The following is a 26,911-nucleotide window of genomic DNA, read 5'->3' as shown; positions in this document are numbered from 1 at the left end:
GCTATGCTAAGGAATGTGGGCTGCAGGCGCAAAGCCCCAGAGAGGCAATGAAAAGTTTCAAGCAGGGAACAGCGCGACCATATTTGGGCCGTTGGACGGACCCTCTGGCTGCGTGTGGGTAACGGAGGGCGGTGGGAAGGGAGAAGCTGGGAGGAGGGGTCAAAGGCCTCTGGACATTATCTAGGTGACAGCTTACGCAGGCGCACTGACACCGTGAGGTAGCAGAGGTAAAAGAAGGATAGTAGAAGGAAACAGAATGAATGAAACTTGAATGCCAAAGAGCAAAGGCATTGAACCCTGGGGCACGTGTGGGGGAAGATGCCCAGTGCGACGCAGTATTTAAAAGGAGGCTCCAGGGAGAAGGCTGGCCTGAGACTAGCCTAGGACTGGCGGCAAGGTGGAAGGTAAAGTGGAGAGAGCAGCCAGATCCTCCAGTACATAAGCCAAGGCTAGAATCTCGGGACCTCCAACCTCTAAGGGATGGTGGAGGACAGGTATTCATAAGAAAGAGGAGCTATGCATTGGCGAGGAGCTGTCCCTCCAGATATCTGGACACCCAAACTCCAAGCTGGGGGCTGGATAAGGGACTGGAATCGCCTGGATACAGGTAGCAGTGGAGCCGGTGTTTGGAGATGGTCAGCCATGGTTGCTTTCTTGACCACAGAGTCCTAGCATTTGGAGAAGAGACCTCAGAGACCATCCTTCAAACCCCTCTTTATGCAAATGAGGATGCTGAGGCAGAAAGGCGGTGACTTGTCCGAGGGCACACAGGTAGTCGGCAGCAGGGCCAGGACCAAACTCAGTCTCCTTGTCTGAATTCACACGTCACCCCCAACTTTTTTCAAGACACCCAAAGCTACCATAACCAAGGACAGAGCAGACGCAGAGGTGTCAGGGCAGCATTCCCAAAGTGGCAGAACCCAGGGGGCAGTACCTGATCCTGGGCCACGGAGGCCCCACCCCCCTGGCATCACCGCACCCCTGCTCTGGCTCTCCCAAGGCCAGTGGTCCAGCTCACCTGAGATGACCTCCAGCAGTAGCATTAGCTTCAGGCCATCCCGGAAGTCCTCCTCGATGTTCTCGATCTGCGTCCCTGCCTTCCGGAGGTGGGAGTTGCACCACGCTGTAAACGTCTGTGCAAAGGAAAGAAGAGCAAGTGGTCAGTCTCTCCCACAAGCCACATGGTCTCTGAGGCCCTTAGGACCCGTCTGTCTCACGCCCTTTTTCCAGTTGTTCTGTATAAGGTGTTGGGTAGGCTGGTGTTGTCATCCTTGTTGGTCAAGACATCTAACCATAAAGGGTGAGAAACCCACACAGCAGAGCCCATAAAACCTCTCAGTGTGGTTGTTCCGCAGTCTCCTTCACCTCATCGCAGGGCAACAGCTGAGGGGCCGCCCTGCAGGGCCAGTGGCATGGGTGGGCACCTTCCTTTAACAGCTCCCCTCCCAACCTTCTTCCCAAAACATCACCCCCACCCACACTGAGAAGTGGCACAATTCCATTCTTAGCAGTTCACCTCTTAGATTATAAGGCGTAGTTTCGATCTTCACAGTTACGAGGTCGAGGACCCCAGGGGTAAAGTATTAAGCCTCATTAACACCTTAGGGTAAATAAGTTTATTAAATCCTTGTCCATCTGGCAGCTAGCTAAAGGAAAATTAATCAGTTTTGTTGGGGACAGAGTTCAGAGGGGCAGTGTCAGAATAAAGAGAGAGAAGTAAGTACCCCCATGGTGTATGTGTGTGTATTTGGGGTGGGAGGTGGAGGCATCTTAAGGTGCAAAAGTAAGAGCAAGAATTTCAAAAAGGGACCGTCAGAAGACTAAATGGAAGACCAGCAGCACTGTAATTTTCTGAGCTGTGGGGAGAGAGCAGCCACCTTGAAGCTTCTGTATTAAGCCGGCCATCAGGCAGGCCAAGCTATCCTGCGCCAACAGCACCCTCTGGTGGCTCACACGAGGAACAGCGTGACTCAACGAACGTGAGAAATAAACAGCATGCACTTGCATTTCGCTCGCCCGTCCAAACAGAACTTGGGCAAGTGTCTCTCCCCAGCTGTCACAAACAGAGAGACGAGCTCTCTTACTTTAGATCCAATCTATTCCTTGGCAACTCAAGACTCCTCTGCACCAAATGGTACTCTCAGCTACATGGGGGCTCAAAAGCCAACCTTCAGTCCCCCACAGCAGGGCCAGCCAGCTCTCTCCCCACCTGTCCTGCAAAGTGGCAGTGGTGACAGTGTTATTTCTCGTAACAGCAAGCAACCACCCTGGAAATACTCCCCCTCTTCGGAAAGGTCCCCAGACTCGTGACCCGACCACCACGTCCTCTTGCCCTGGGGAACTCCAAAGTGAAGTGGCAATAAATGGGCAGGAGAAGTGCGCAGTGCCACAGCAGTGAGTACTGGGGAGAAGAAATGGCCACGTAGGCTTATAAACCAACAGTTGACGAGCCTGTGGGCAAGAAGGCGAGACGGCAGCCCACACGAGGTAGGGACAGGGGGCCGCACTATGACACCCCTCCAGCACTGGGCCTCATTCTTAAATCATATCTCACTAGAAACTCAGCAACACAGGGTACTTCTCTCTCCCTGCAAACACAGCTCCACTCTAGGCCAGCCCACACCCATGATAGACAAGAGGGATGTGCGTGTGCTGTCCCAAAGCTTTCATAAGCCTGGCACACAGCTTGGGGGTGGGCAGGGGACATACACTGATTCCTCAGCCTGGAGTGTCCTTTATGTCATGCTTGGCTAACTCACACTCTTCTTCTAAGACTGGGCTAAGATATCACCTCCTCCAGAAAGCTTTCCTGATAGCCACCGCCACATTGGGCTGATGTGTGAGCCCACGGCACCCTGCAACCCCTCTTTATCGTTGCCCGTATCCCACTGCATGGTGGCCACCGGTCAGCTTCACACCTGGACTCACCCTAAAGTCTCGGGGCACAGAGTCATAGATGCAGCAGTGAACAAAATAACACAATTCCTTGCCCTGTGCAACGGACATTCTAGTGGATGTAAAAGTGAGAACGCATGCAAAGTGGGAGGGTCCTGGAAGATCCAACCACACCTGGATGGTATCAGTGCAGGAGGGTGATGGGCCAAACAGCGCTCTCAGAGACCCTCTGGAAGAGGAAGACAGCTCAGAGGAAAGGGGATGAAGCAGGGCAAGAGAGAGTATCTACCAGGTCCCCTTCCTCTAGTGTTGGCATTGCAAACCTAGCAGGGGATGACAGCCTACTTAGTTTTTATTTTCACTGTGCTGTCAATTTTTTGATGTAAAAAATACTAAAGAATTTTTAAATCTTTAAAATAAATATGAATTTGTTTGTAGTTCCTTATTCTCTCCCAGCTGTCATGTGCCTGTATATGCACTTCTACCCGGGTGTCATCACACTGTACGCTGATGGAGGGGGGTGGTCATTTACCACCATCTTGCATTTCCACAGCACGTTACTCTCATCTCCCTCCTAGGCCCACACTCAGCTTCTGCCTGGGGTTTTCTGCTGACTCGGCAGGAAATGGGTCACCCCAGCAGCTCAAAGGGATAGTTTTCAGGTCCAGTGGGGCCGGGGTCCTGGTGGGAATCCCCAGACCCCCGCAGCTGGAGGGGCTGTGAAATCTGTTTAACCACCCAGTCGTGGAGAGGGGATGGGGTGAGAGAAAGGAGGAAGAGGCCACGTGGGTAAAAAGGTACCACTTTTGCAAGAGGAAAAGTGCTGTTGAAAGCAGCCAGCCCCATTTCCTGGAGAAGCCAGTCCCAGAGCCCTGGAGGCTGACAGGCACCTGTGTTCGCTCAGACACCCACACAAAGCCCTGCCTCTGAGGCCTCAGGGGCTGCATTGGTTAAAACCCCAAGCCCCCTTCCCGGCCCCTACAGGTGGCTGCTATGAAGGGGCCTCTGCCACCTCCCCAGCAAGCAGCTCGAAGCTCAGGTCATAGAGGAAAGGGTAACTCAGTGATTAAGAACATGCACTTGGGGGGGCACCAGATCCGGTTCGGCGCTCAGACCCACTCTTCACCAGTCTGCAGGTGAGACCTGCCGACTCACCTCCCTAAACCTCAGGTCCCTTAGCAGCAAAACAGGGATAGTAACAGCATGCTATAAAAGTCAGGCAGATTAACTAGAAAATATTTATAAAGTGCCTACCACATAACACGAGCTCCATAAATGGTAGGAGGGAGGAGAAAAGCTAGCTCCCCTGGAAGCTCCGGGGGAAGGGGCTCAGAGGACTCGGCCCCCCATGCTCCCAGCCCACACCCTTCCCCCGGCCTCCAGCCACTAAACTCCGTCCTGGGTTCCACCCTGGCAAGTGCTGCACTGTGTCCCCAAGATGACAGCTTGTGTCTGGGGACTCTTTTTCTTTGAACAGGTGCTGATGTGTTATGCGGAGGGGGCTCAAGCTGCGGTATGGGGGCAGAAAGCTTGTGACTTTGACCGTGGCCTTGTGGATCCCCAGCAGAGGAGGCTGACGGGGCCTGAGAGGGGAGACAGCAGGGTCAGGAGCGAGGTCCTCCACGTACACCGCACAGCCATGCTCTCTCCTCCGGCACAGGCAGGCCCTAGACTTGAAGCCTGAGCTCCCACATTATGACAGAGGGGGACACCTGCCCCTTAGCAGGAGGAAAAGCAAACAGCCACAAGGGATGCCCATGGCTAGAGACCCTGGCCCCACGGCCTCCAGCCCAGATGCCCCAGCATGGTGGGCAGTGCTACCCCAGCAGGGTTACGGTCCAGCCTCATTCAAATAAAGGGCAGGTGGCATCTTGTTGCCTCACTCCCAACCAGGCCCTGCCCTATCTGACCTTCCGCTTGCCCCAAGAGCCCCGTCAGGGGATCCTAAGGAGATAGGAGGAACTGATGGGCCTTCCGTGGACCCACTCTCATTGCAGAATGAGCTCGGGTGTGCAGACAGGTCTCAGGAAAAAGGGCCTGGGCACCATGCTGGAAGTGCTCCCAGAGCTACAGTGAGGGCTAGCTTAGGTCTCTTCTCACCAGCCTCTCTCCGCACTTCACCTACCTCCAGCCCCACTGCACAGCCTCGGAAGGCCCTGGACAGAGAGGGAGGGGCTGGCAGAGAACCCAGACTCCTGTTCAACTGCTCACTGACCTTGAAGCATCTACCCATGTTTAATCTGGCATGAAGGTGATTTTAAGGAGACACAGTTTAACTATCCAGTACTGTAGCCCAAGGTTACAAATGGGCCAGGCCAGGCTCCAACCCAACAGGGGGTGAGGGAGTACAGGACACTTGAGCTGGGCCAAGGTCCATGGAGTTGATGGAGAGAGAAGCATCTTTGTCTACCTTCTCTGTGGGTCTCACAGTCCTGCTTTCACACAGAATCCTCTAAGGGCTTTCCATTACCATTATATCTTTAACAAGTAACCTATCCATATATTTCCTTTTTTTTTTTTTTTGGCTGCCGCAAGTGGCTTACACGATCTTAGTTCCCCAACCAGAGATCAAACCCAGGCCCCAGGCAGTGGAAGCGCTGAATCCTAACCACTGGACCACCAGGGAATTCCCTATATTTCCTTTAAAACGTGTTAAGAAGGCAAGTGGCTTTTGAGAACATGTTCTCCCCGCTCCCCAGCTCATATGCACTAGAACGCGACTTCAGCCACACAGGCCTCTTTGAGCCTCAGTTTTCACACTGTAAACTAGAGACAACAACACCTTCCAGGCAGGACTGCAGTGAAGATTAAATAATAATATAGGGTATTTTACCACAACCGAAAAAACTAGGAAAAATGATAATGTTAACATATTAATATTGTTAATTTATATTAATAACGATCATATAATATTAATGTGTTTGAAATACATTGTGTAAGAAGTATTCACTACCGTCATCATTATTATCTAAATTTTAGATTCTAAAAGGTGTCTGAAAAATCACACTCAGCTGGGATCTGGGGTACAGAGGATTACCCCATAAGCATGACGCAGGTGCTGAGCTTTTGAAGTCAAGTGGCATTCAGAGTCTTGACCTTGGTGGGAGGAGGGAGTGGTTAAAACACAAGATGCTGAGCACAGGAAGATCACAGGACTTGCTTAAGATCACTCCACAGAGGGAATTCCCTGGCAGTCCAGTGGTTAGGACTCCGTGCTTTCACTGCTAAGGGCGTGAGTTCAATCCCTGGTTGGGGAACTAAGATCCCACAAGCCGCAAGGTGTGGCAAAATCTTTTTTTTTATTTCTTTAATTTAAAAATAAAAATCACTCCACAGAGCAAGAATCCAAAAGCCTGGAAGGATTCAATCACTCTGAAGAAGACAAGGCAAACCCCAGTCCATCAGCTTCTAACCAGGGGGTAACCTTGGGCAAGTGAGTCAACATGGCTCTGCCTCAAGGCACAGTCTGTAAAATGGGGTAATGACAGCATGGGGTTGGTGGAGAATTCAATAAGATAACCCACTTAAAACACGGAAAAGAAGGTCTGGAACACAGTGACTGCTCCATAATTACCTATCATTACTGGTACCACAACAATTAGAGATAACTATTACAAGTTCATGCTGTCCAACACATGTCATCAAAGAATGTTAGAGCTGGAAGAGATGCTTGGCACACCTGAGCCAAAACCCTCACTTTACAACTGAGGACACATGGACCAGAGAGGGTGAGTGACTTTTCCCAGGCCACACAGCTGGGTATGTTCACAACCTGGCCTCCTTACTCCCAGTCCCATATACTTTTCTGCTCCACCAGGATGACGTGGATTTCAGGTGCAGGTGTGCGTGGGGTGCTGGAAGGGAACAGCAGAACCAAGGGCAGACAGGTGGGCTGAATCTTGTGGCATGTCGCTGAAAAACAGGTCACTGTGAAGTGAAAACACCACCCAGAGGGAACCACGGTGACTCCGGTCAGCACTGGCACAGAGAGCCTTGAGTTGATGGACCATCAACTGGCATGGGATGGGCATGGGATGGGCAGCTTTTCTGGGGGCAGCGTGATGGAGAGAGGCAACGGGAGCATAGCCCCCAGGCAGGTAGCTGGTTGTCCAGAGGTGGGAGATCGTTCTGGATGGTAAGCAGATCAGAAACATGTCTTTGAGGAGAATTCTGGGAACTAGGGCTCTTTGACCAGGAAGAGAGAAGAGTGGACTCAGGGACTCATCCTAAATATTTGAAAGACCCTCCCATGGACGAGCGAATAAACTTGTTGAGTGAAGCCCCAGGCAGAACAAGGCAGGTAGTAATGGTGAGGAACGTGGATTCTAGAGCAAGACTCACCTGGATCTAATCCCATCTCTGGCCCTGAGTAAACTTGGGCAAGTGATGTCACTTCTCCAACCCTCAATCTCCACATCTGTAAAATGGGTATAATAATAGAACCTGCCTCGAAGGGTGGTGTGGATCAGTGCAGCAACACATGGCAAGTGCTAAGTACAATCACCCACACATAAGGCTCAATAAATGGTAGCTACTATTACTAGGATCAAGGATAGGAAGCTGCAGGGAAGACTAGAGTTCAATGTAATAAAGAACAGACCAAACACTGGGTATACAGTGCATTACCCACCAAAGGCATGTGTTTGGTGAGGGTGCTGGGAGAGGATTCAAGCTCCCCCTGGGGGCTGAGCTAAGTAGGTCCCTTATAATGCTGATTCTTCGAGAGCCCAAGGTAGCCCTTGAAAAGTTGGGTTAGAGATGTGTTTGAAGAGTTCAGTTACACCAAGAGTCACACACTCACATGTCTGAGCAGGGTTTCTCAACCTCAATACCATGGATATTTTGGGTTAGTTACTTCTTTGTTAAGGGTCTGGGGCCTGTCTTATGCATCACAGATAGGATGGTTAGCAGCATTCCTGGACCCTACCCACTAAATGCAGGTAACATCCTCCACCTCAAGTTGTGACAACCAAAAATCACCCCTGGTTGAGAATCTAGTCTGGAGAAGACAAGCACATATGCCATTAACAATAATCATAATAATAACAGCAGTTGCTCTTGCTAGACCCTCTTCTGAGTGCTTTACCCCCCGTAACTCCATCTTCAAAACAACATTACAAGGCAGGTGCTATTATTTTCCCCATTTTACAGATGAGAAAACTAAGCCACAAGAGGTTTAATAAAAGGCCAAAGGGGAAAGTGTACGGAAAGTGGGACTGGCGAGCGCCCTTGCCTCCATGTGCGCTCATGGATTTCTCTTGAAACAGTGGCCCTCTCGGGCTTATCCTTTGGGTTTCCACTCAGGAGAGCAACATGGGCACAGAGAACCGGTCCAGAGCATACACGGTGATAATGGCAGGTAGGACACAATCTCGGTATCAGGGCAGGTGTGGTGAGGGGACAGGAGGCGTCTCTCCTTGGCTCATATGGGAACGTGCGTCCTCAGGTGCCAGACCTCCAATGAAGGGGAGCCAGAAATCTGGACTTTCATGTGAGTCTTCTCATTTTTTTTTTTTTTTTTTGCGGTACGCGGGCCTCTCACTGTTGTGGCCTCTCCCGTTGCGGAGCACAGGCTCCGGACGCGCAGGCTCACGGGCCCAGCCGCTCCACGGCATGTGGGATCTTCCCAGACCGGGGCACGAACCCATGTCCCCTGCATCGGCAGGCAGACTCTCAACCACTGCGCCACCAGGGAAGCCCCCGAGTCTTCTCATTTTTAAATGCTGGTCCAACTTAAAAATAAGACATCCCACAGCCCCTCAAAAGATAGGGGCAGGATAAATCTGAATTAAGACTGACAGGGTCTCTGGTTCCACAGTGTGAAAACGTGAAAACTTTCTAAGTCTCCTAACAAAAGAGTCACCACACAGGAACGAATGGTGTGTTAACGCGAGCAGACAGCCGTGCCCAGCACGGTTCACATTCCTCGCAGACCACCACCGGCGTCTGCCATCGGGCAATCTGCTAGCAAAAACTGAGAGAACTTTCCCTGAGGGGCCACAGGAGCTCTCCTTGTTTGGGTTGATCAAGGACCCACACCTGTCACCAGGGACGACAACCAGATGTGCGTCCCCCCCATACACACACACACGTGCACACACACCACCATGTTTTGTGAGTTCAAACGAAGGTACCAATTTTCACTTATTACATCTGCAAAATTTCTGCTAATTCCCATCAAAGGGTGGGTACAGTGGCCAAGCCGCAACACGTCACAGCAGGCTGGCTGATTCGGTACAACTCCGGTGGAAGGCAACTCGCCGAGGGGAGCTAAAACGGGCATAACCTTTAGCCCAATGCTGGGACACTATCCTGGGTAAATATCGCTCAAGAAAGAGAAGGGTCACGGGCACAAAGACATCCTCGCCAGCATTACTGGAGAGGAAACAATTAGAAATAGCCCCAAATTCTATTAATAAAGAATTAGTTAAATAAATTATGGTTCATCCACTTAATGGAACACTAGATGGCCAAAATGATGGGTTCTGAAACTATATATTATGATGGGAAAAGGCTGATATGTAATTACCAAGAACGCAGGATACAAAACTGTATGTACCACAGGCTTAAAACCATGTGAGCGATCACAGGAACGGGAGAAAACGATGGAAACAAAACCCATCCTGACGCAAGCAGTGCCTGTGCTCCTGTAACTGAATTGCAATGACTTTCTTTCCTTGCCCAGCCGGCTGCAAACGTGATTGGCAATCCCCATCTCCTCCCTGCCCTTCTCCCTGCTAGCACTCCTCTGTGACGCGTGCTCCCCCTCAGCGCACAATCCAGGCCATCCGCACCTGGCTGACCTCTCCGTTGGTCCTGAGTAAACAAGACAACCCACCTGCAGCCAAAATGAGGCCGGCTCAGCGGGTGGAGGGAGCAGCACTGCCACCTCGCTGGCCACCAGGCCCCAGGCTCGCGGGCCGACCACACCTCTCCCAGGCACATCCTCCTGCTCCCCTGGGATCCTGACACTCGACACCAGCCCCGGTTCACTCCAGGGGAGTTACTGTTCGGAGCACAGGGGTCAGGAAACCTGGGCTCTGCCCTGGCTCAGCCAGGCATGCGTGTGACCTCGTATGTATCACCTCAACCCCTTCCAGCTGTGTAACCCCAAATGCGTCCCGGACCCTGCAGGTCAGAGCCCAGCAACTCGTCCCATCGTAACGTGCAAAAGTAAAAGACACGGCCAAGTAGAGCACCCAGGCCAAGTACAGCTCCCCTGTAGGGCTGATTGCGATGGATGGGCTCTGCTCCTTGTCAGAGGCCAATAAATCCCACAGGGGCAGTTTCACCTCAACGGCTCAACGCATGATCAGGGTTTCGGTCTCAAGACCGCCTACCCCTCACCAAAAGACACCTGTTATTAGTTTGCTGGACAGTCCATAAAAGCTTTATGCCAGCATATCCCTGGAAGGACACACAGGACTCGGCACGGTGGCTGCCTCCAGGGAGGGGAGCTAGGAGGCTCCTGACAGGGGAGGGTGGGGCGTTTTCTTGTCACAGAATACCCTTCTGTTTCCTTGGAATTTTATACCATGTGCAGTCATTATCTGCTAAAACAAACAAACAAAAAGCCATGCAAATCTAAGAAAAGTCTGTGTATATGTTTATCTGCTGAGTCAGACCTCCGGATGGGATAGAGGGAACTTCCCATTTCTCTGGGATTACTTGGGATGGGGGGCGGTCAGGGCCCATGAATTCTCGGGGGGAAAAAACAAATGTTTTCAAATTTTAAAAGAATAGGAAGAGATGAAAAAGGAAAAATTCTTCCATCTATTTAAAAGAATTAGTAATAGAAGAAAATATCATATAGAGAAAGGGTTGTGAAAAACTTTGAAGTGCCTTATCAGTGTAAACTATTATAAGCAAAGTCATAATCAGGGACCAGGACATGAAGATAAAGCAGCAATTACACCCACATGTCCACCCCAACAGACAGCAAACTGCTAACTGCGGGGGGAGATGAAGGGCAGTACCCCCCGGCCCAGTGGCCCAGAAAACCCCAAGCAAGTTTCTAAGCCTCTGGAAGGTGGTACAGGGCTTCCTGTACAAGCTGGCTTCTCATCGGATGACTTTCCCCTCCCTGGTCCTGGTCTAGGCTCATCAACTGAGAAATCAGTTCAGGGGCCCTGCGATCTCCACACCCTTCTGGGCGGGCGCCCTGCCATGGCTGTCAGTCACAGCCCACCCTCCTCTGCCACTCTTGGCCACCATGCGCAAGCGTCAGGCCAGGGCCCCTTGAGAGCTCAGGGCCAAGGTCCCTGCAGCATTTGCTGGCCCGGGGGAGGTCACTGTGGACCAGCCCGGGAGCACTCTCTCTCCCTCAGGCCACCGTGGAGTCCCTCTGACCCCCGCACGTGGCCAGCCTGGCCAGGGCGTGGGCACTGGGTGGTTTGTCTAAGCAAAGGCCTGCCAGCAGTGATCTCAGATGCCCAGTGTTCCGGTAACGTAAATAGAAGTATCTGGTTAACTTATCAAGGGCTGGCTGCCAGCCTTTCAAAGCAAGCAGTCAGCTGGTTCACTCACAGATGAAAAGCAGAGTCCTCAAGAACATCTCCACCCAGATCTGTTTACTTTCCACCCCTGGGAGTGGTGCTGAACCACCAGGCGGTTTCCTCTGCTCTGAAAGGGCACCTCTCTAACCGCTGGCCCCCAAAACCATGCGAATGTTGGGGCCCTGGAAACTCAGAGGCAGGTGGCTGGAGGCTCCCAAAAGAGCTGGACTTTGTAACTGTTAAGAGCTGGGCCCCCGGCCTCCACCTCTCATTAGCTCTGTCTCTTTGTACAGGATTCTCCATCTCAGCCTCAGGATGCCCATCTGTAAAATGGGGATAACAAGATCTATGACGGCACAGCATTGAAGAGGACCAAACTAGATCTCATGTACTTAGAGACGGTCTGGTGCTCTGTGCACAACAGATGCTTAAGAAACGTTAATCCAGCCGGCCTTTGTCACTCAGTGGCTGTGTGGCTTTCATGAGCCTGTCTAGGCCTCAATTACTTCATCTGACAAATGGGGATACATAATATCACAAGTTTGTGGGGTTGTTGTCAGAATGAGGGCAGTGGAAGCAAAATAGCCAGCCGTCAGAAAAGGGCAGGAGCCTCATAACTGTTCTCTGTCCTACTGCTCTCACTTCCTATTCCCTTTCTATTCAAAGTTAATCATTCACAGAGCTCTACAGGTGGGAAGAAAGAGGTCTGTTATTTCTCTCCTACTGACTGATGAGGAAACCCTGAGACCAGCCCCTGGCCATGGTGAGAACAGGAGTGGGAGGAACAGGGGCCTGTGTTTCCGGTTCATGTCCACCTGCAGCCCATTTCAGGAGACACAGCACCAGACGCCCGGAGGGTCACCAAGGCCACAAGGCCAAAGCACAGGTGGCCAAACGGCTCATTCTAGGAGGTGATCTGACCTAATGACCACACCCTAGTGGGAGAGAGGAGAGCTGCCAGCCCCTCCGCGAGGCCCAGGCACCCCTTCTCACCAAGGCCCTTGGAAAGCACCCCAGTGCCTTCCCGCAGGTGCAGGCAGAACCTGGAGCTCTTGAGAGAATTCAGGCCCGTTTTAAAAGTCAGGTGGCGCCAGATTCCAGTGAAGAAACAAGGACTGTCCTCTCAGCTCCTGGCCAAGGAGCAGCAGCTGCCCCCACCAGTCTGCCACCATCCACAGCCTGGCCTCTCCTGGGGACCAAAGAGCCACAGCCATGGTCCAGCCCTCGGCCGGCTCTGTCACCATGGCCTTTGGGATCCTGGACTCGCTGAGCCTCAGTCTCCACATCAGTAAGACAAAGACAGAAAAGAGTGTCTACCCCGTGCGGCTCTCCTGAGGGAGGGTTGTGTGAGCTAAAACAGAAGGCTCAGCCCAGTGCCACATGCAGACTAAGAGCTCACTGGATGTTAAAACCCAAACATGTATCTACAGAGGCAGAAATAGAGTAGTGGTAGCTTAGGGCTGGCGGGGGTGTGATAGCTAAGGGGGATGGGGTTTCTTTTAGAAGTGATGAAAATGATCTAAAATTGACTGCAGTAATGGCCGCACACGTCTGTGACTATGCTAAAAACTTTACATTGTACACTTTAAATGGGTGAATTGTACAGTACGTGAATTATATCTCAATAAAGCTATTATTAAGAAAAAAAAAACTAAAATATTCCAGAACCCCACTAAGTCTTTTATCAAGGGGTTTTTGTTCTGTTTTGTTTACCCATTTGGCCCACTGGCAAGAAACCAGGCTCAAAGGCAGGCCCCAGACCCTCGCTCTCTCCAGGTACTGAGGTAACTGAGACTAAGATTCCAAGGTGGGAGGTCTGGTCTCATCTTCGGGCATATGTAGCACTCGAGCCAGGCCTGAACTGTGTGGGCTTTAGGTGCCACTGGCCTTGTCGATGCCTCCCCAGGGAGTGGTTACTCTGAAGAGGAGGTCCCGTCCCAGGACATCTGCTTAACCATCAAAGGCCTGTTGGCTCCTCCTAGGCACACTTGACACTACTTACGGAGGCCAGTGTGAGAACAGCCTGCTCCCCACTGCCGACCCCAAGCTTGGGCCTGCCTCTGACACCTCCCCCATGTCTGGAGTCGGATCCTGGCCCTTGTGGGTCTGACAGCACAGAGGTCTTGTGGGCTGCAGCTCACAGGAATGGCCCACACATTCCTTCCCCAAAGAAGGAAAAGTCATTCACATGTGAGGTCATCTGGTTTCTCTGGCACAATGCTGAGAGCCATGGGCCACTCAACCCCACAGAGAACTTCCCCGCATGACAAGAATCTGGCCCAGCCTGGTATTCATAAGATACGGGGAGCTGTGGTGTGGCTGCCTTGAGCATCTAACCTGACTCCTCTGTATGGTTGAGCTGTGACCCTCAACTTCACAGCCTGAAGCCTCGATGGTCTCATCTGCGAAATGGGAATAATCAATCTGCCCCCTCCTGGGGTTATGGTAAGAATCAAATAGCACAATACCTGACTTACAGTGGGGGCTCAAACAGTAAAATCGAGTACAGCTAGCACCCCTCCTCCTGCCAGGGTCATTTCTACTGAGCGTGATTTGCTGACTGGGAACAAGGGTCCTGCCTAGGCTCCAAGCCCCCCATGTGGCCTCTCCAGAGGCCAAACCATTATTACAAATTTGCAAGAAGGAAGGAGACACTGCTTGGATAAAGAGTATTTCCAGGTCTCTTCTCTGTGTCCCTGAATAACCTGCTGGACTGGAGCTTCTGTTCTGGCCTGTCCCACAGTCCACTGCTGGGACCCCTGCCCTCTCGAGGCATCTCCTCTGGCACAGTGCTGGGAACTCGGACCCCCGTGGTGGCCACTGTCGCCAGGCTGGCAGCTGGAGGCAGCGGAGATATCAGCTCTATCAAATGCTTTCAGGGACTTGGGAGGGGTTCCTGGAGGCCCCAGACCCAGTAGGGACAGACACTGTACCTCTCAGAGTGGGCATGAAACCCATGAAGAGAAGCCAAGGCCCAAAGTCTGTGCTTACACGGACTGGCCCAATGACACAAGCGCAGGGCAGAAAAAATAAAGGAGAAAAAGGAGAGCAGAATAGCTCCATGTGGTGGGTCTCAGACTTGAAGGTGCATCAAAATCACCTGGAGGGCTCGTTAAAACTGATTTATGAATCCCCCCAGATTTCTGATTCCATAGTTCTGGACAGGCAGAGAAATTGCATTTCCCACAAGAATCCAGGTGCTGCAGATGCTGCTGGTCCAGAGATCCCACTGAGGACCACGGGCTTGACAGTTACGAGCATGGGATTAGGCGCAGATGACTTGGATGTGATCTGGGTCTGCCACTTAGTAACACTGGGACCTGAGCAAGTTCTTGACCTTTCTGAACCTCAGTCTTCTCATCTGTAAAAGGGGTTAATACCTTTCTCACTGGGGTATTAAGGGGTTTCAATGAGCTAACATTTGCAAAAAGCCAAGCACACGGTAAGTTGTTAATAATATCTAGAGTTCATTATTAAAATACAAGAAAGAAACGAAAAAGGATGCTCACAGAAAGGAGTGAGAGAGAACTACTCGGGGCCCATGGAATTGCCCATGTGTACTAAGTGGTCACCTGGCACCATCCTGGGGTTATAGAGGTTGCCTTCATCCCCAGTGTGTGCTTGAGTCTGGGCCAGCATGCACCAGCCGGCACTGTGCTCCAGCGTTCGCTGGCCCTAGGCTCCTTGACCCAATCAAGGACATAAGCTCAGTAAGACGACCTCAGCCCAGACCCCATGCCAGTGCTATGATGTCATCCATCTCCCTCCTGAGGGACTACCACATGACCTCACACCGGAATGCAGGCAGACTCGCAGCCTCCCAAGGGAAAGGTCAAAGCTCCCAGGAACCCAGAGCCTTCGGGATGCCAGAGCGGAAGCAGAAAGCAGGCGGCAGGGGGCACAACCTCAGAACCCAGCAGCTGTGTAAGCATCACCAGGCGCAAGGAATCCCACGAGTGATGTGCACTCTGGGTGGGGGTGGGGAGGTTGGGGCATTAACAGACTCCCTATAAACCGCTACCCCCTGGGGAGTGGGGGGCTTTCTGCAGAGAACCTCCATGACTCTCAGCCATGACAGCAATCACTCCATGCCTAAGAGGAAGTTTCTGGTTCCAGGAACTCTGAATGGAAGAAGGGAACAGAGAGGCTTGGCACTTTAAGAGTTCCTCCTTAGTTGCATATAAAACAATAATTGGGGGCTTCCCTGGTGGCACAGTGGTTGAGAGTCCACCTGCCGATGCAGGGGACACGGGTTCGTGCCCCGGTCCGGGAAGATCCCACTGCCGCGGAGCGGCTGGGCCCGTGAGCCATGGCCGCTGGGCCTGCGCGTCTGGAGCCTGTACTCCGCAACGGGAGAGGCCACAACAGTGAGAGGCCTGCGTACCGCAAAAAACAAAAACAAAAAAAAACAATAATTTGTCCTTTATGCCTAAGAGACTGGTAAACAATTAGAGAGGTGATTACCCCAAATGTCGCTGTGGCTGAGGAATCCAGCAGCCCTCATGCCTGGCTGGAAGTGTGGGCTGTGCAGCCATGCTGGAGAGCAAGCCAGCACTACATCATGAAATTCATCACGTACCTGCCCAACAAGCCACCCGGGAAATCTCTCAAAGAAATCCTCACATGGTGAACCCGGGGGTCCATGCGAGAATGTTCATCGTTCCGTTAGCTGTGTTGGCAGGGAAGGGGTTGGGGACCCCCTACGTGCCCATCGTAGCAAGACTGTGGGGTGAAACATGATGGACGCACAGTGGCCTCACGTGGGTGGACCCACAAGTGGGCCATGAGCTGAGGGACCTCATTAAGCCAATTCTCTTCACCTGAGGTCCAGGAAAATAAAGTTTCTTCTCCCAAAATACAGACACAGATCAGCACATTATAAAGCGGCACAGAAACCCCAAAACCCTTTTCTGAAGAAATCACAGGCAACCTGTGGGCCGTGAAAATCCCCACCCAGGCCCAGGCGGACGTGGCCCAACACCGTCCCTGCACTCCCAGCCTCCACTAAGACCCATCAGCGACCTGGGGCGTCGGCAGCCCAGCGCAGCGGGCCTGCTGGCCAGGTGGCTGACCAACACCTCAGCACGGCCAGCCCGGCTCAAGGGACAGGGCACCAGGCGAATCAGGAGCAGGGAGCAGAGGCTAAGGAATAGAAACATGTCTGTGGAAACTTCCTCATTTCCAGAAGGATGGGAAGAAGTGCAGCTGTAGGCAGATCTGGCCAACTAACTGCTGGGATGGGGTGGGACACGGGGCTCCTGTCTGTGGGTGAGTGTGTTCACAGCCTCCTGGGAGCCTGGAGATCCACACCCGTTCTGTCTCCCAGCACCGGGCTTAAGCTCAGAACGTGTGCAGTGAGTGGGAGAGGGGGCCGCAGAGAACACGGGCTGCCCAAGGGCACCGCAGCCTCCCCCTAACCTTGTTCCAGAGGAAGGTACCGTGTTAAGTCCTCAACTCCAAGATGGGGACACGGAAGGCAAAGTGGACCTCTGGGAGCCCCAAGGGGAGAGGAAGAGAGAAGGAATGAGATCTTGGAGTTGCTCAAAGACGTGGGCTGTTAGCACCACTGGGTGAGGCATGCACCATCTCAGCAAATCCACTCAACAATCCTGCGTTAGGGGAGGAAAGCGAGGGTTAGAGGAAGCAACCTTCCTAGCCACACAGCTAGTGAGAGGCAGAGCTGAGATCTGAACTGGGGTCCACAGGATGCCAATGTGTGGGCCCTTCCCACTATCCCACTATGCTGGGGGCTGCGGCTCTTCCAGGTAAGCCTTCCACCTTTGCTCAGGCTGGAGAATAATGAGGAATCGGCCAGCACCAGTCCCAGGTCTGCCGAGAACCACACGGGGATGTGTGCGGCTAGCTGTCCCCAAGCAGTCCCTGGGCCTGGACCGGGGAGGGCAGCCCAGGACACTGGGTGAGAATCACGCCAGCACTCACATCCAGCCATGCGAGAAGGTCCTGGACCTTGTGGCTCCCTAGAGATTCAGAATGGGCCAGGCAACTCTTTCTCCTAAGTCTCAGTTTTGGGGAGGTGGAAAGAGGGTTTGAACTCCTGTCTCTTTTGGCTTCCAAACACAAAGCCCGTTGAGAGAGGTCATGAATAATTATAGGGGCAGCCAAGTCAGGGGGTGTGTATGCCAGGGCGTGGGCAACCGGCTTGTTTGGGCTTGGATTGGCTCGACGGCAGCAGCTTCCCTCAAGGCAGGCCACTGCCCATGCTCCTGACCCACGCAGGCTCCAGGCTCCCCCTGCCAGTAAGCAGGAGAAGGTAAATTCATTCATTCGTTCATTCACTCACTGATGAGCACTGACTGTGTCAGGAACTGGGGTCACATTTTGGGCAAGTAAAGACACAGTCCCTTATTTATTAATTTTTTTAAATTTATTTTATTTATTCTTTTTTTGGCTGTGTTGGGTCTTCGTTGCTGCGTGCGGGCTTTCTCTAGTTGAGGCGAGCGGGGGCTACTCTTCATTGTGGTGTGCAGGCTTCTCACTGCGGTGGCTTCTCTTGCTGTGGGGCACGGGTTCCAGGCACACAGGCTTCAGTAGTTGTAGCACATGGGCTCAGTAGTTGTGGCTCACGGGCTCTAGAGCACAGGCTCAGCAGTTGTGGCACACGGGCTTAGTTGCTCCGCGGCATGTGGGATCTTCTCGGACCAGGGCTCGAACCCATGTCCCCTGCATTGGCAGGTGGATTCTTAACCACTGTGCCACCAGGGAAGCCCAAGACATAGTCCCTTAAATCAAGGACCCTGTGGTCTAACAAGGATGACAAATGTTAATCAAAAACTCATATCAGTAAGTATATATTTGCAAGCCGAGCTTCAGTGCATACGGGAAAAGTTCTGAAGGCATGAGGCTAAACCGGGTCCCTAACCTGGTCCAGGGTGTATGTCCGACCACTACTTTGAGGAAGTCAGTGAATTTTTAAAGCTGAGGAATTTTAATTAGATGAAGAGATTGTAAATGTGAAAGGGGGACCACTCAGTTTATCATCCAAACTGGGGCACTCGTAAATAAAGGTAGGCGCTGTTAATAAATACATCAGAACAACAGGTGCAAACCGAGATGGACGGTACCCAACGCACGTGTGTGGGGTCCGGGATGGTCGGAAGGGTGGTGCCGCCCAAGCAGAGGGGTCAGGGACGAAGGTCTGCTCAAGCCACTGGAAAATGGCCACTGGGGCTGGTGCAGGAGGAGAAGAGAGGGGTGCCAGAGGTCAGCATTACCACAGGGGCATGGGGTCCCATAGGATGTTAGGACGGTGTCTCCTGAGAACAATGGGAGAGGTTTTATTTGATTTCAGCTGAGGGTTGAGGGGTGGGGGTAGGGTGGATGCAGGAATCAGGTACTAGTTTACACATAATTACACCGGCATCTTGGAAAGAGACTCCTAATTGCACCGTGACGAGCAGATCCGAGATGGGCCAAAATGGCAGCGGAGACCAGTCAGAGGGCCGCGCAAAGGTCCAGGCAAGAGACGAAGGTGGCTCAGACCAGGGAGGTGGTGGCGGGGACAGGGAAGTGGGTGGGCCCGAGATACTCAGGGAGGGAGGGAGGGCGGGATCAGAGGCCACACCCAGGTTTTGGACCCGAGCCAAGCGAGGAAGGCGGTATGGGTGAGGGTGCCATGCACTGAAACGTGGCTCCCTGCCCGCCAGACACCTCCAGCACTCACCAGTTACAGAAGGCCCCCGGTCCTCAGCATGACAATCTGATTAGAAGGTCAGTGGCCAGGGATGCCCTCCCCAGCTCACTGTCCCAAGTGCTCTGTCAGTATTAACACAATTAACCCCCCCAGCCACCTTATGAGGTAGGTGCTATCATTAATCCCATTCTACAGAGGAGAAAACTGAGACAGAGAGACGCTCACAAGGTCACCTCAAACAGTAGCGAGAGGAGCCAGAGAACCGGGCGCAGAGCCCAGGCTCCTAACCCCGAGCTCGGTCAGCCTGGCTCTCCTCCCTCGGGCCCCTCCCAAGGGCCCAGCAGCAAGTCACCTCACGTGCACCGGCCCGGGGCGGGGCTCTTCCTCTCACACTGCGCACCAGCCCGCCTCACCCCAGCCCAGTCGGATCACCCTCCGGGGGTGCGCCCAGGCAGAAGCAGCTCCCGAAGCCCCCAGGTAGAAAAGTGACTCTGCTGTGGAGTCAGGGCAGCCCACCTCAGCCTGGAACGCCCTAACGGAGCAATTCCAGTGCCTCCCACCCACCCTCCCCAAGCCTCTCCACCAGTACTGGGAGAAAATCAGCCTGAAAGCATCATTAAGAGCCACTTAAGGGGAAACTGGAAAGGGGGGTGGTATACAGAGGACCTAAACTAGTTTTCCTTTAATGGACCGGGCCAACCTTGGGAATAAGGAAGCAGGGAGACAGTGGGCCCCTGTACCTGGCACGGCCAGCGGGCCTTGGCCACGCCCGTTCCTCTCTCCCCGCACACGCCGCCTTCCACCATCTGAGCAGGGGAGCCAGCCCTGCCTGGGCTTCTAGAAGGCTTCCCAGACCTAATCATAAAAGGAGGGGAAAGGAGGGAGAAGGAGACCTACCTGCACAAAGGACTTCCAGGACTCCACCAACAGACCCGGGAAGGTGCTCGGGCACCTGGCCCAGGCCACCCCCTAACCTCCTTATACCTGCTGACTCCCAGTGGCTCTGGGACAAAGCCCATGCTCACCTGGGCCCTGATTTTCAGAAGGCACACCTGGGGAAGTATCTCAGTGGGGGAAGGGCTCCAGCCCAACACCCTACACCCCTGTCCCTGTGGCTGGTCTCTGCAGGCCTGCCACAACGGGCAGCAGAAGGGCACCACTGGTGCCCCCCTGCCACCACTGCAGCCTTGTTACTCGCCTCTTTCCGGTCACCCCATTTCTCTCCATCCCCCACCCTTTCCACGCTTTGCTAGAATGTCTGCAGGCACAATGGACACACAGCACTGGGAGATCTGAGTTCTAATTCTGTTTCCACCATGAGGGAACCAGTGGCTCAGACCACCACCACCTCGGGTCTGCCCCTTAAACTTCACCATCTCACCTAGAAATCTCCCATTTTGCGTGCAGCCACACCTGCCTCAGACCTGCCTCAGTGGCCTCTTGTGAAGATCAGATGATACAGCCACCGGAGGGCAATCTGAGGGAAGCGAGTTTTCCCAAGTTGGCCTACTGATAAAACAGGATGAAAATGCAGACCCCAACCCGACAAGCGCCATTCTGGTTCAGAAGTTCTGGGGTGGCGGCCGAGAATCGGTATTTAACAAGTAACAGGTACTCGGGTGAATCCTAGAATCAGGCGAGTTTGGGCAACTCTGGGCTGTGGAAATGAACAGGAAGTCGTTACCACCTTGCCTTCTGGGTAGAGAAGGGAAAGAAGAGTTTGTGAAAGGGCTCCTTGGCTTTGGGCTCGCTTCCAAAATAACAAGCCCTGCCCCCGCGTAGGGAGCCCACCAGGTGCAGGACACCATCATCTCCTTTAGTCCTGGCAGGGATCCCGCAAGACAGACTGCCTTCTTCTTTTTTTTTTTTTTTTTGCGGTATGCGGGCCTCTCACTGTTGTGGCCTCTCCCGTTGCGGAGCACAGGCTCCGGACGCGCAGGCTCAGCGGTCATGGCTCACGGGCCCAGGCGCTCCGCGGCATGTGGGATCTTCCCAGACGGAGGCACGAACCCGTGTCCCCTGCATCGGCAGGCGGACTCTCAACAACTGCGCCACCAGGGAAGCCCTGCCTTCTTTTTATAGATGAGGAAACTGAGGCTCAGAAGGAGGACCTGTTCAAGGACACAGCTAGTAAGATGGCAGAGCTTCCCTCACCCCAGAACTGGCAGCTCCGAGGCCGGGCTCTTCCCAACACCCCGAAGCCTCTGCAGGATGAACTCTCCTGCAGGGAGGGGCAGAAAGGAGCCAGCAGCTCGAAGCGGGATTCGCAATCCTGTTCCCTCCCCAGAGCCTAGACACGACCCATGCATGGGTGGTCCCAACCATCCTATCCTGCAGGAGAAAGGAAAGCTCTACTGCACGGCGGTGAGGCTGCTATTTCCTGTCCTCAAATATGAGGGAGACAGGGGTCCTGGAGCCTGCAATCTACAAAGGTAGGTAGGACCACCCCTAAGAAACAGTCATACAGCAACCACGGCAGGGGCAGTTCTGAGCCAGACCTCCTGGTGCCGGGGAGCGGGGCTCCAAGAAGGCCTGGCAGGGAAGGGTGCTGAGATCAGAAGACATGTCACATCTGGAACAAAGGCCAAGGCACCCCGGACCCCTTCTTCCCCCCAACACACAATCCCTGCTCAGCGAGCAGCAGCCAGCCCCACGAGGGCTCCGAGCAGCTGCGGACTCCCTGGAGAGGAAGCAGTTTCCTCCTGCAGAGGAGGCTGCCACCACCCAGCCAGACAGCATCACACGGCCCCTTCCTTCTCTCACCCAGTCTCTCCAGGGACCAGACACCCGAGAAGCAGAGCGAGAGCGCCATAGCCTAAAACCTCGCCTTCCTGCAGAGTCCTCCCCCAGGCGTGGCGGCTGGTAACGTCTCTCCCACTTAGAGGGCACAACAATGACACAGCTGACATTTAGTGACACTTACCAAGCACTTTGTATTGATTATCACGTTTACTCTTCACAACAAGAGGTAGATTTTTTTTTTTTTTTTTTTTTTTTGGCTGTGTTGGGTCTTCGTTGCTGCACGCTGGCTTTCTCTAGTTGCAGGGAGCGGGGGCTGCTCTTCGTTGAGGTGCATAGGCTTCTCATTGCGGTGGCTTCTCGTTGTGGAGCACAGGCTCTAGGCGCGCAGGCTTCAGTAGCTGTGGAGCACAGGCTTAGTTGCTCCACGGCATGTGGGATCTTCCCGGATCAGGGCTCGAACCCGTTTCCCCCGCATTGGCAGGTGGATTCTTAACCACTGCGCCATCAGGGAAGCCCTAAGAGCTAGATTTTGATCCCCCATTTTAGAGATGGAAAAACTGAGGCTCAGGAATGTTAAGTAACTCAGCTGGCAAAGAACAGGCCTCAAACCCCAAACCAGGAGTTCCCTAACCAAATTCCAAATTCTTTCCACTTTCTCTTTCTCTCACTGAGCATCCACTAAGTATAGGGCACTAGACCAGTGACTACTAGAACGAGAGGGCCCAGCTCTCAGGAAGCCATGGCCAAGCTGACAGATAACTACACACCCCACCAGTGAGACACAGACTGAGCACCCAGGGGAACGATACACAGATCCCTGCAGGGGGCAGGTCGGCGGCACGTGGTGGAGGTCCATTCCAGACAGCAGGCAGCAACCAGTTTGCTCTGCGGTGGGAGCGTATTTGGGGGCCTGACTTGAGATAGTGGTCGACTGTGGGTAGAGCAGGGAGCAGGAGAGGAGAGCCTGCTCTGTTAGCAAGAAATAGACCTTTTCTCCAAAGGCAGCTAGGAAGCGTTGCATTAGTCTCTGGAACTCCCCGGCCAGCAATCGTTCGCAGGCTAACCCTCTGGGAGAGAAATGGTCTGGGGCAGAAAGAACTGGGGGGGAAAAAACAAAAAAGCGAATGGGGAGAGTGGGGCCAGCTGGCTCTGGGGTCCCCGTTCCATCCCAGGGCACCCAGAAGACTACAGGCCCCTTCCCCAGATCTGCAGCAGGAGAAGGGATAGGAACCTGGCCCAAAAAGGCCCTTCTTCACCGGGAGATGCCGGAGCTTCACACTAGCTCAGCAGCTCCAAACCTCCCTAGAGCTGTGCTGCAGCCAGCCCCGGACACGGTACACAAAGGAGACCCAGCTGGCCAGCCCGCCCACCTGCCCACCTCTGCCGACAGCTACCACAGCAGACCAGCGGGCCAGGGACCCAGCCCTGCGGGAAAAGGAAGGAGGGCGGGGGTGGGGGGGGGGGAGGAGGGCGGGTGCCCAGGGTGCTGTGCTGACCTATCAACCCTGCCACAGGTGCTCAAAGAGCCTGAGAGTCGCAAACAGTAAATACATAAAATTTAGCAATTCCATTTCTGGGTATATACAGAAAAGAAATGAAAGCAAGGACTTGAACAGGTATTTGCACACCCATGTTCACAGCAGCGTGATTCACGATAGCCAAAGGTGGAAGCAACCCAAACGCTCATCAGCAGATGCACGGGTAAACAAGATACGGCATGTACATGCAACGGAATATTAGTCAGCCTTAAAGAGGAAGGAAATGTTGACACACACCACAGCGGGGATGAACATTACAGACTTCATGCTGAGTGAAGTAAGCCAGACATGAAAGGACAAATGCTCTCTGACTTCACTTTAATGAGGTCTCTAAAGCAGTCAAATTCACAGAGAAGAAAGCAGAATGGTGGGGGCCAGGGGCTGGGGGAGGAACAATGGGGAGCTACTGTTTGATGGGTACAGAGTTTCAGTTTTGCAAAATGAAAAAGTCCTGGAGATGGACGGTGGTGACGGTTACACAACAACATGAATGTAACTGTTGCCACTGAACTGTCCACTTAAAGGTGGTCAGAATGGTAAATGTTATGTATATTTTACCACAATTAAATAATATATAAATTAAATACAAAATCTTACGTGTGGCATAGAAGCATAACCATGTCACCTGTGGGGAATTGTTTTTTTGTTTTTGGGGTTTTTTTTTTTAACATGAGCATGTCTTACTTTCATAATAAAACCAAAAAAGAGATTGACACTTATAAGGCAAAAACATTTCAAATCACGACGCCTGAAGGGGTTTAACAACTCCCAGTTCTTAGAATGGGACAATGCTGTCACCGGACTCCTCCCCTTGCTGCCACCACCAGCCTGCCCTGCAGAGGACCACAAGAAACGCCCTCCCAAAGGCAGTAAGGCAGACTTGGGGTGGGGGACAGCGGTACTGTCGCCCGGCCCTCCTCCACCCTTCATGAGACCAGCAGGAGGGGAGTGCCGCTGACCCAGGGCCAGAGGCGGTGAGAGGGTTGGGGGCCCCTCCCTGGGCTCTGACTCCAGGGTGACTCCAGCTCTGGTTTCCCCGCAAGGAAATGAGCCCGCCCGTCCTTTTCCCCCTTCTAGGACAGCACAAGGGAATGACGTGGCCCATCCCTGCATGCCCCGGCCTCTCCCCAGTCGGCTCTGGTGAAACCACCCTCCGCAGTGGGAAGCAAGCTAGAGCGAAGAGGGTGGCAGACGAAATGGCTCATCCGCCCGACTGAGGAGGACGGGGGATGGGGAGGACAGCGGACCCTCAACTCCCTCCACGAACACCCCAGGCTCGGGCTCCAGTCCTGTGTTCCCACTGACCAGCCGTGTGGCCTTGCCTCAGTTTCCTTACCTGTAACTTGCAGGGGATGGACCCTTTGCTATCGAAGGCTCCTTTCGGCTCTGAAACTCTAGACTTCCCTGAAAGCTGGGTGATGTGCCGGAACTGAGCCAGGGCTGGAGAAGACAAGACCCAGCCTTGGAAGGGGACAGCTTCCGAACAGATGCTCAGAAGGAAGCACAATGCTTCTAACTGGAACACCAGCACCTCCACCCTCGGGCCAAGCCACCCACTCATCCATTCATTGAATTTTTTCGGAGCTCTTCTTCCCCTGAGCCAGGGACCATGCCAGGGCTGGAAAACGGCGGTGAGTCAGCCAGCCTTCGAGGCGCTCACAGCCTTGTGAATGTTGCCACCAAATTTCAAGACTGGCCATCACGAGCTCTGTCCCCAAAGCCGGCCCTTTGAGGAAGCAGAGCCTGGAAGAGTAACAGCAGGCAGAAGGGGAAGCCATACGGGGCCCTGAAAAGAGCACTGAACCAAACTGGGAGTCAGGAAAGTCTGGTTCGAATCCCGAGTCTACTGCGGACTCTGACCTTGGACAAGCTTCTTCAGCCCTCTGGGCCTCCCGTTCCTTATCTGTCAAGAAGGGACTGGATCTGGTCTTTGCAGGACCTTCCAGCTCTGACAACCTGGGCCTCCTGGACGCAAGCCCTCCATCCCGGAATCACGGCCGGGAGGCCTGCGGGAGCCAGCAGCACTGCTGACCCATCCGGGACCCTCAGACGCCAGACAAGCCAGGCTGACAGCCGGCCAACTCTGCGAACTCTGCAGCTCCGCCTGCAAAGCCCAGCTGCTGGAAGCAAATGCCTGCTTTAACCTCAGGCGTAAAATGGATGTGGAAGTTTTCTCAAAGTTGGAACCATTTATCTTGGGATGGGGTCGGAGGACCCGAAGGAAGCTCTGTGCATTCCCTGTGCCCCACTGCCTAGTACGGGAAAGTGGAGCCCCTCTCGCCCCATCTCTGCCGGATTTGAACCATAAACACAGCCCTTTTCTGAAGGGAAGGACTTAACACAAACCAGATGCAGTAGGGACTTTCCCCCACCCCCTCCTGGCCCTAAAATTAAACATTCAGTGTCCCTTCTGCCAAAATTCACTTGAAGGCCAAGCCTTAAGGAGCCAGCACCTCCGGTTCTCACCCTCACACGCTCTCAATCACACCCCCTCTTAAACAAAATGTCAAGGTCTCCAAATGGAAAACGGGGATGGGCGGCCTCCCAGCAGTGCCCAGCACCCCTGCAGGCCAGGGAAAGATCTAAAAGGAGAGATCACTGGGGAAGGAACACTGATCCCCCACTGCCAACCCAAAAGGGACCAAAGGGCAGCCTCCCAGGAGTGGATCCTGAGCAGGGGATTTGCCCCTGGGGAGGGCACGCGTGGGGCTTGCAGACGGGGCACAGCCAACACGCCGGGAGCGGGCCTGTGCAACAGCCCTGTCCCAGGGGACTCCGGAGATTACTGGAAGAGTTCGCTTCCTGGACTTCAGTTCCCAGTCTCTAGAAATGGGGTGAATCACAGGCATTTATTTAAATAACTCTGATCTCAGTCAAAGCGGCGAGGACCTGGATAGAACCCATCTTAGGAGAACTGGACTCTTCTTGCTGGGTTTTGCAGGCTTCCCAGCTGCCAGCTGGTTGCTCCCTGGTCCTACAGATCCTTCTAACTCCCGGCTGAAGGCCCAGACCATCCACCCACCTGCCCCCTCCCCTCCCCACGGTCCCTGGCCGTGCTAGGGCCAAGCCTCAGCACCCAGCACTAATCAGCTTGCCCAGCACATCGTGTCTCCCCAGGGAGAAGAAAAACCTCCCCCTGAGCTCTCAGGCTCAGGGGACCACGTCTTACCCCCTCTGTGTGCTCCACGGGGCTCAGCAGTGCACAGCACACACCAAAGCGCTCAGAACGGACAGTCAGATCTCACTGAGCTGCCATTCCTCAAGAAAAAGGACAGGTGATAGCAGAAAAACATCTGAAGCAGGATGTTGCCTCAGATAGCAATTCTCTGACTTGCTATAAAATTTGAGTACTATTTTTTTTTACGTATTTAATCCTACAACTGCAACACAGCCATTTTCACTTTTGTACGTTATCTTCCTGTTTACGTGGGTTTTACAGTTGCAACCGATTATAATGCTCCATAAAGTTCTCCTATTTTCAACAGTCTGTTGAACATTTCATTCCTGTGTAATCTTCCTAAATGTCATTTAAAGGCTGAAAATATGTTCCACCACTATCACGTGTCAGGACGGTTTGTAAAATTCCTCCC

The 26,911-nt window shown here is 53.3% G+C and overlaps 1 protein-coding gene across 2 annotated transcripts in view; it reads right to left on the bottom strand.

The window, feature by feature from the left end:
- Positions 1–26,911, bottom strand: part of ACTN1 (actinin alpha 1) — a 96,595-nt gene that overhangs the window by 42,766 nt on the left and 26,918 nt on the right. For both annotated transcript variants that reach the window (XM_082849182.1, XM_082849181.1), the window contains exon 2: positions 1,019–1,133. In XM_082849182.1, the coding sequence (XP_082705308.1) occupies positions 1,019–1,133 (115 nt within the window). The remainder of the gene's footprint in view (positions 1–1,018; positions 1,134–26,911) is intronic.

The sequence above is a fragment of the Leucopleurus acutus genome (assembly GCF_964270905.1).
Source record: "Leucopleurus acutus genome assembly, chromosome: 1".
Taxonomy (NCBI): Eukaryota; Metazoa; Chordata; class Mammalia; order Artiodactyla; family Delphinidae; genus Leucopleurus; species Leucopleurus acutus.
This window is presented reverse-complemented; position numbering and strand designations above follow the sequence as displayed.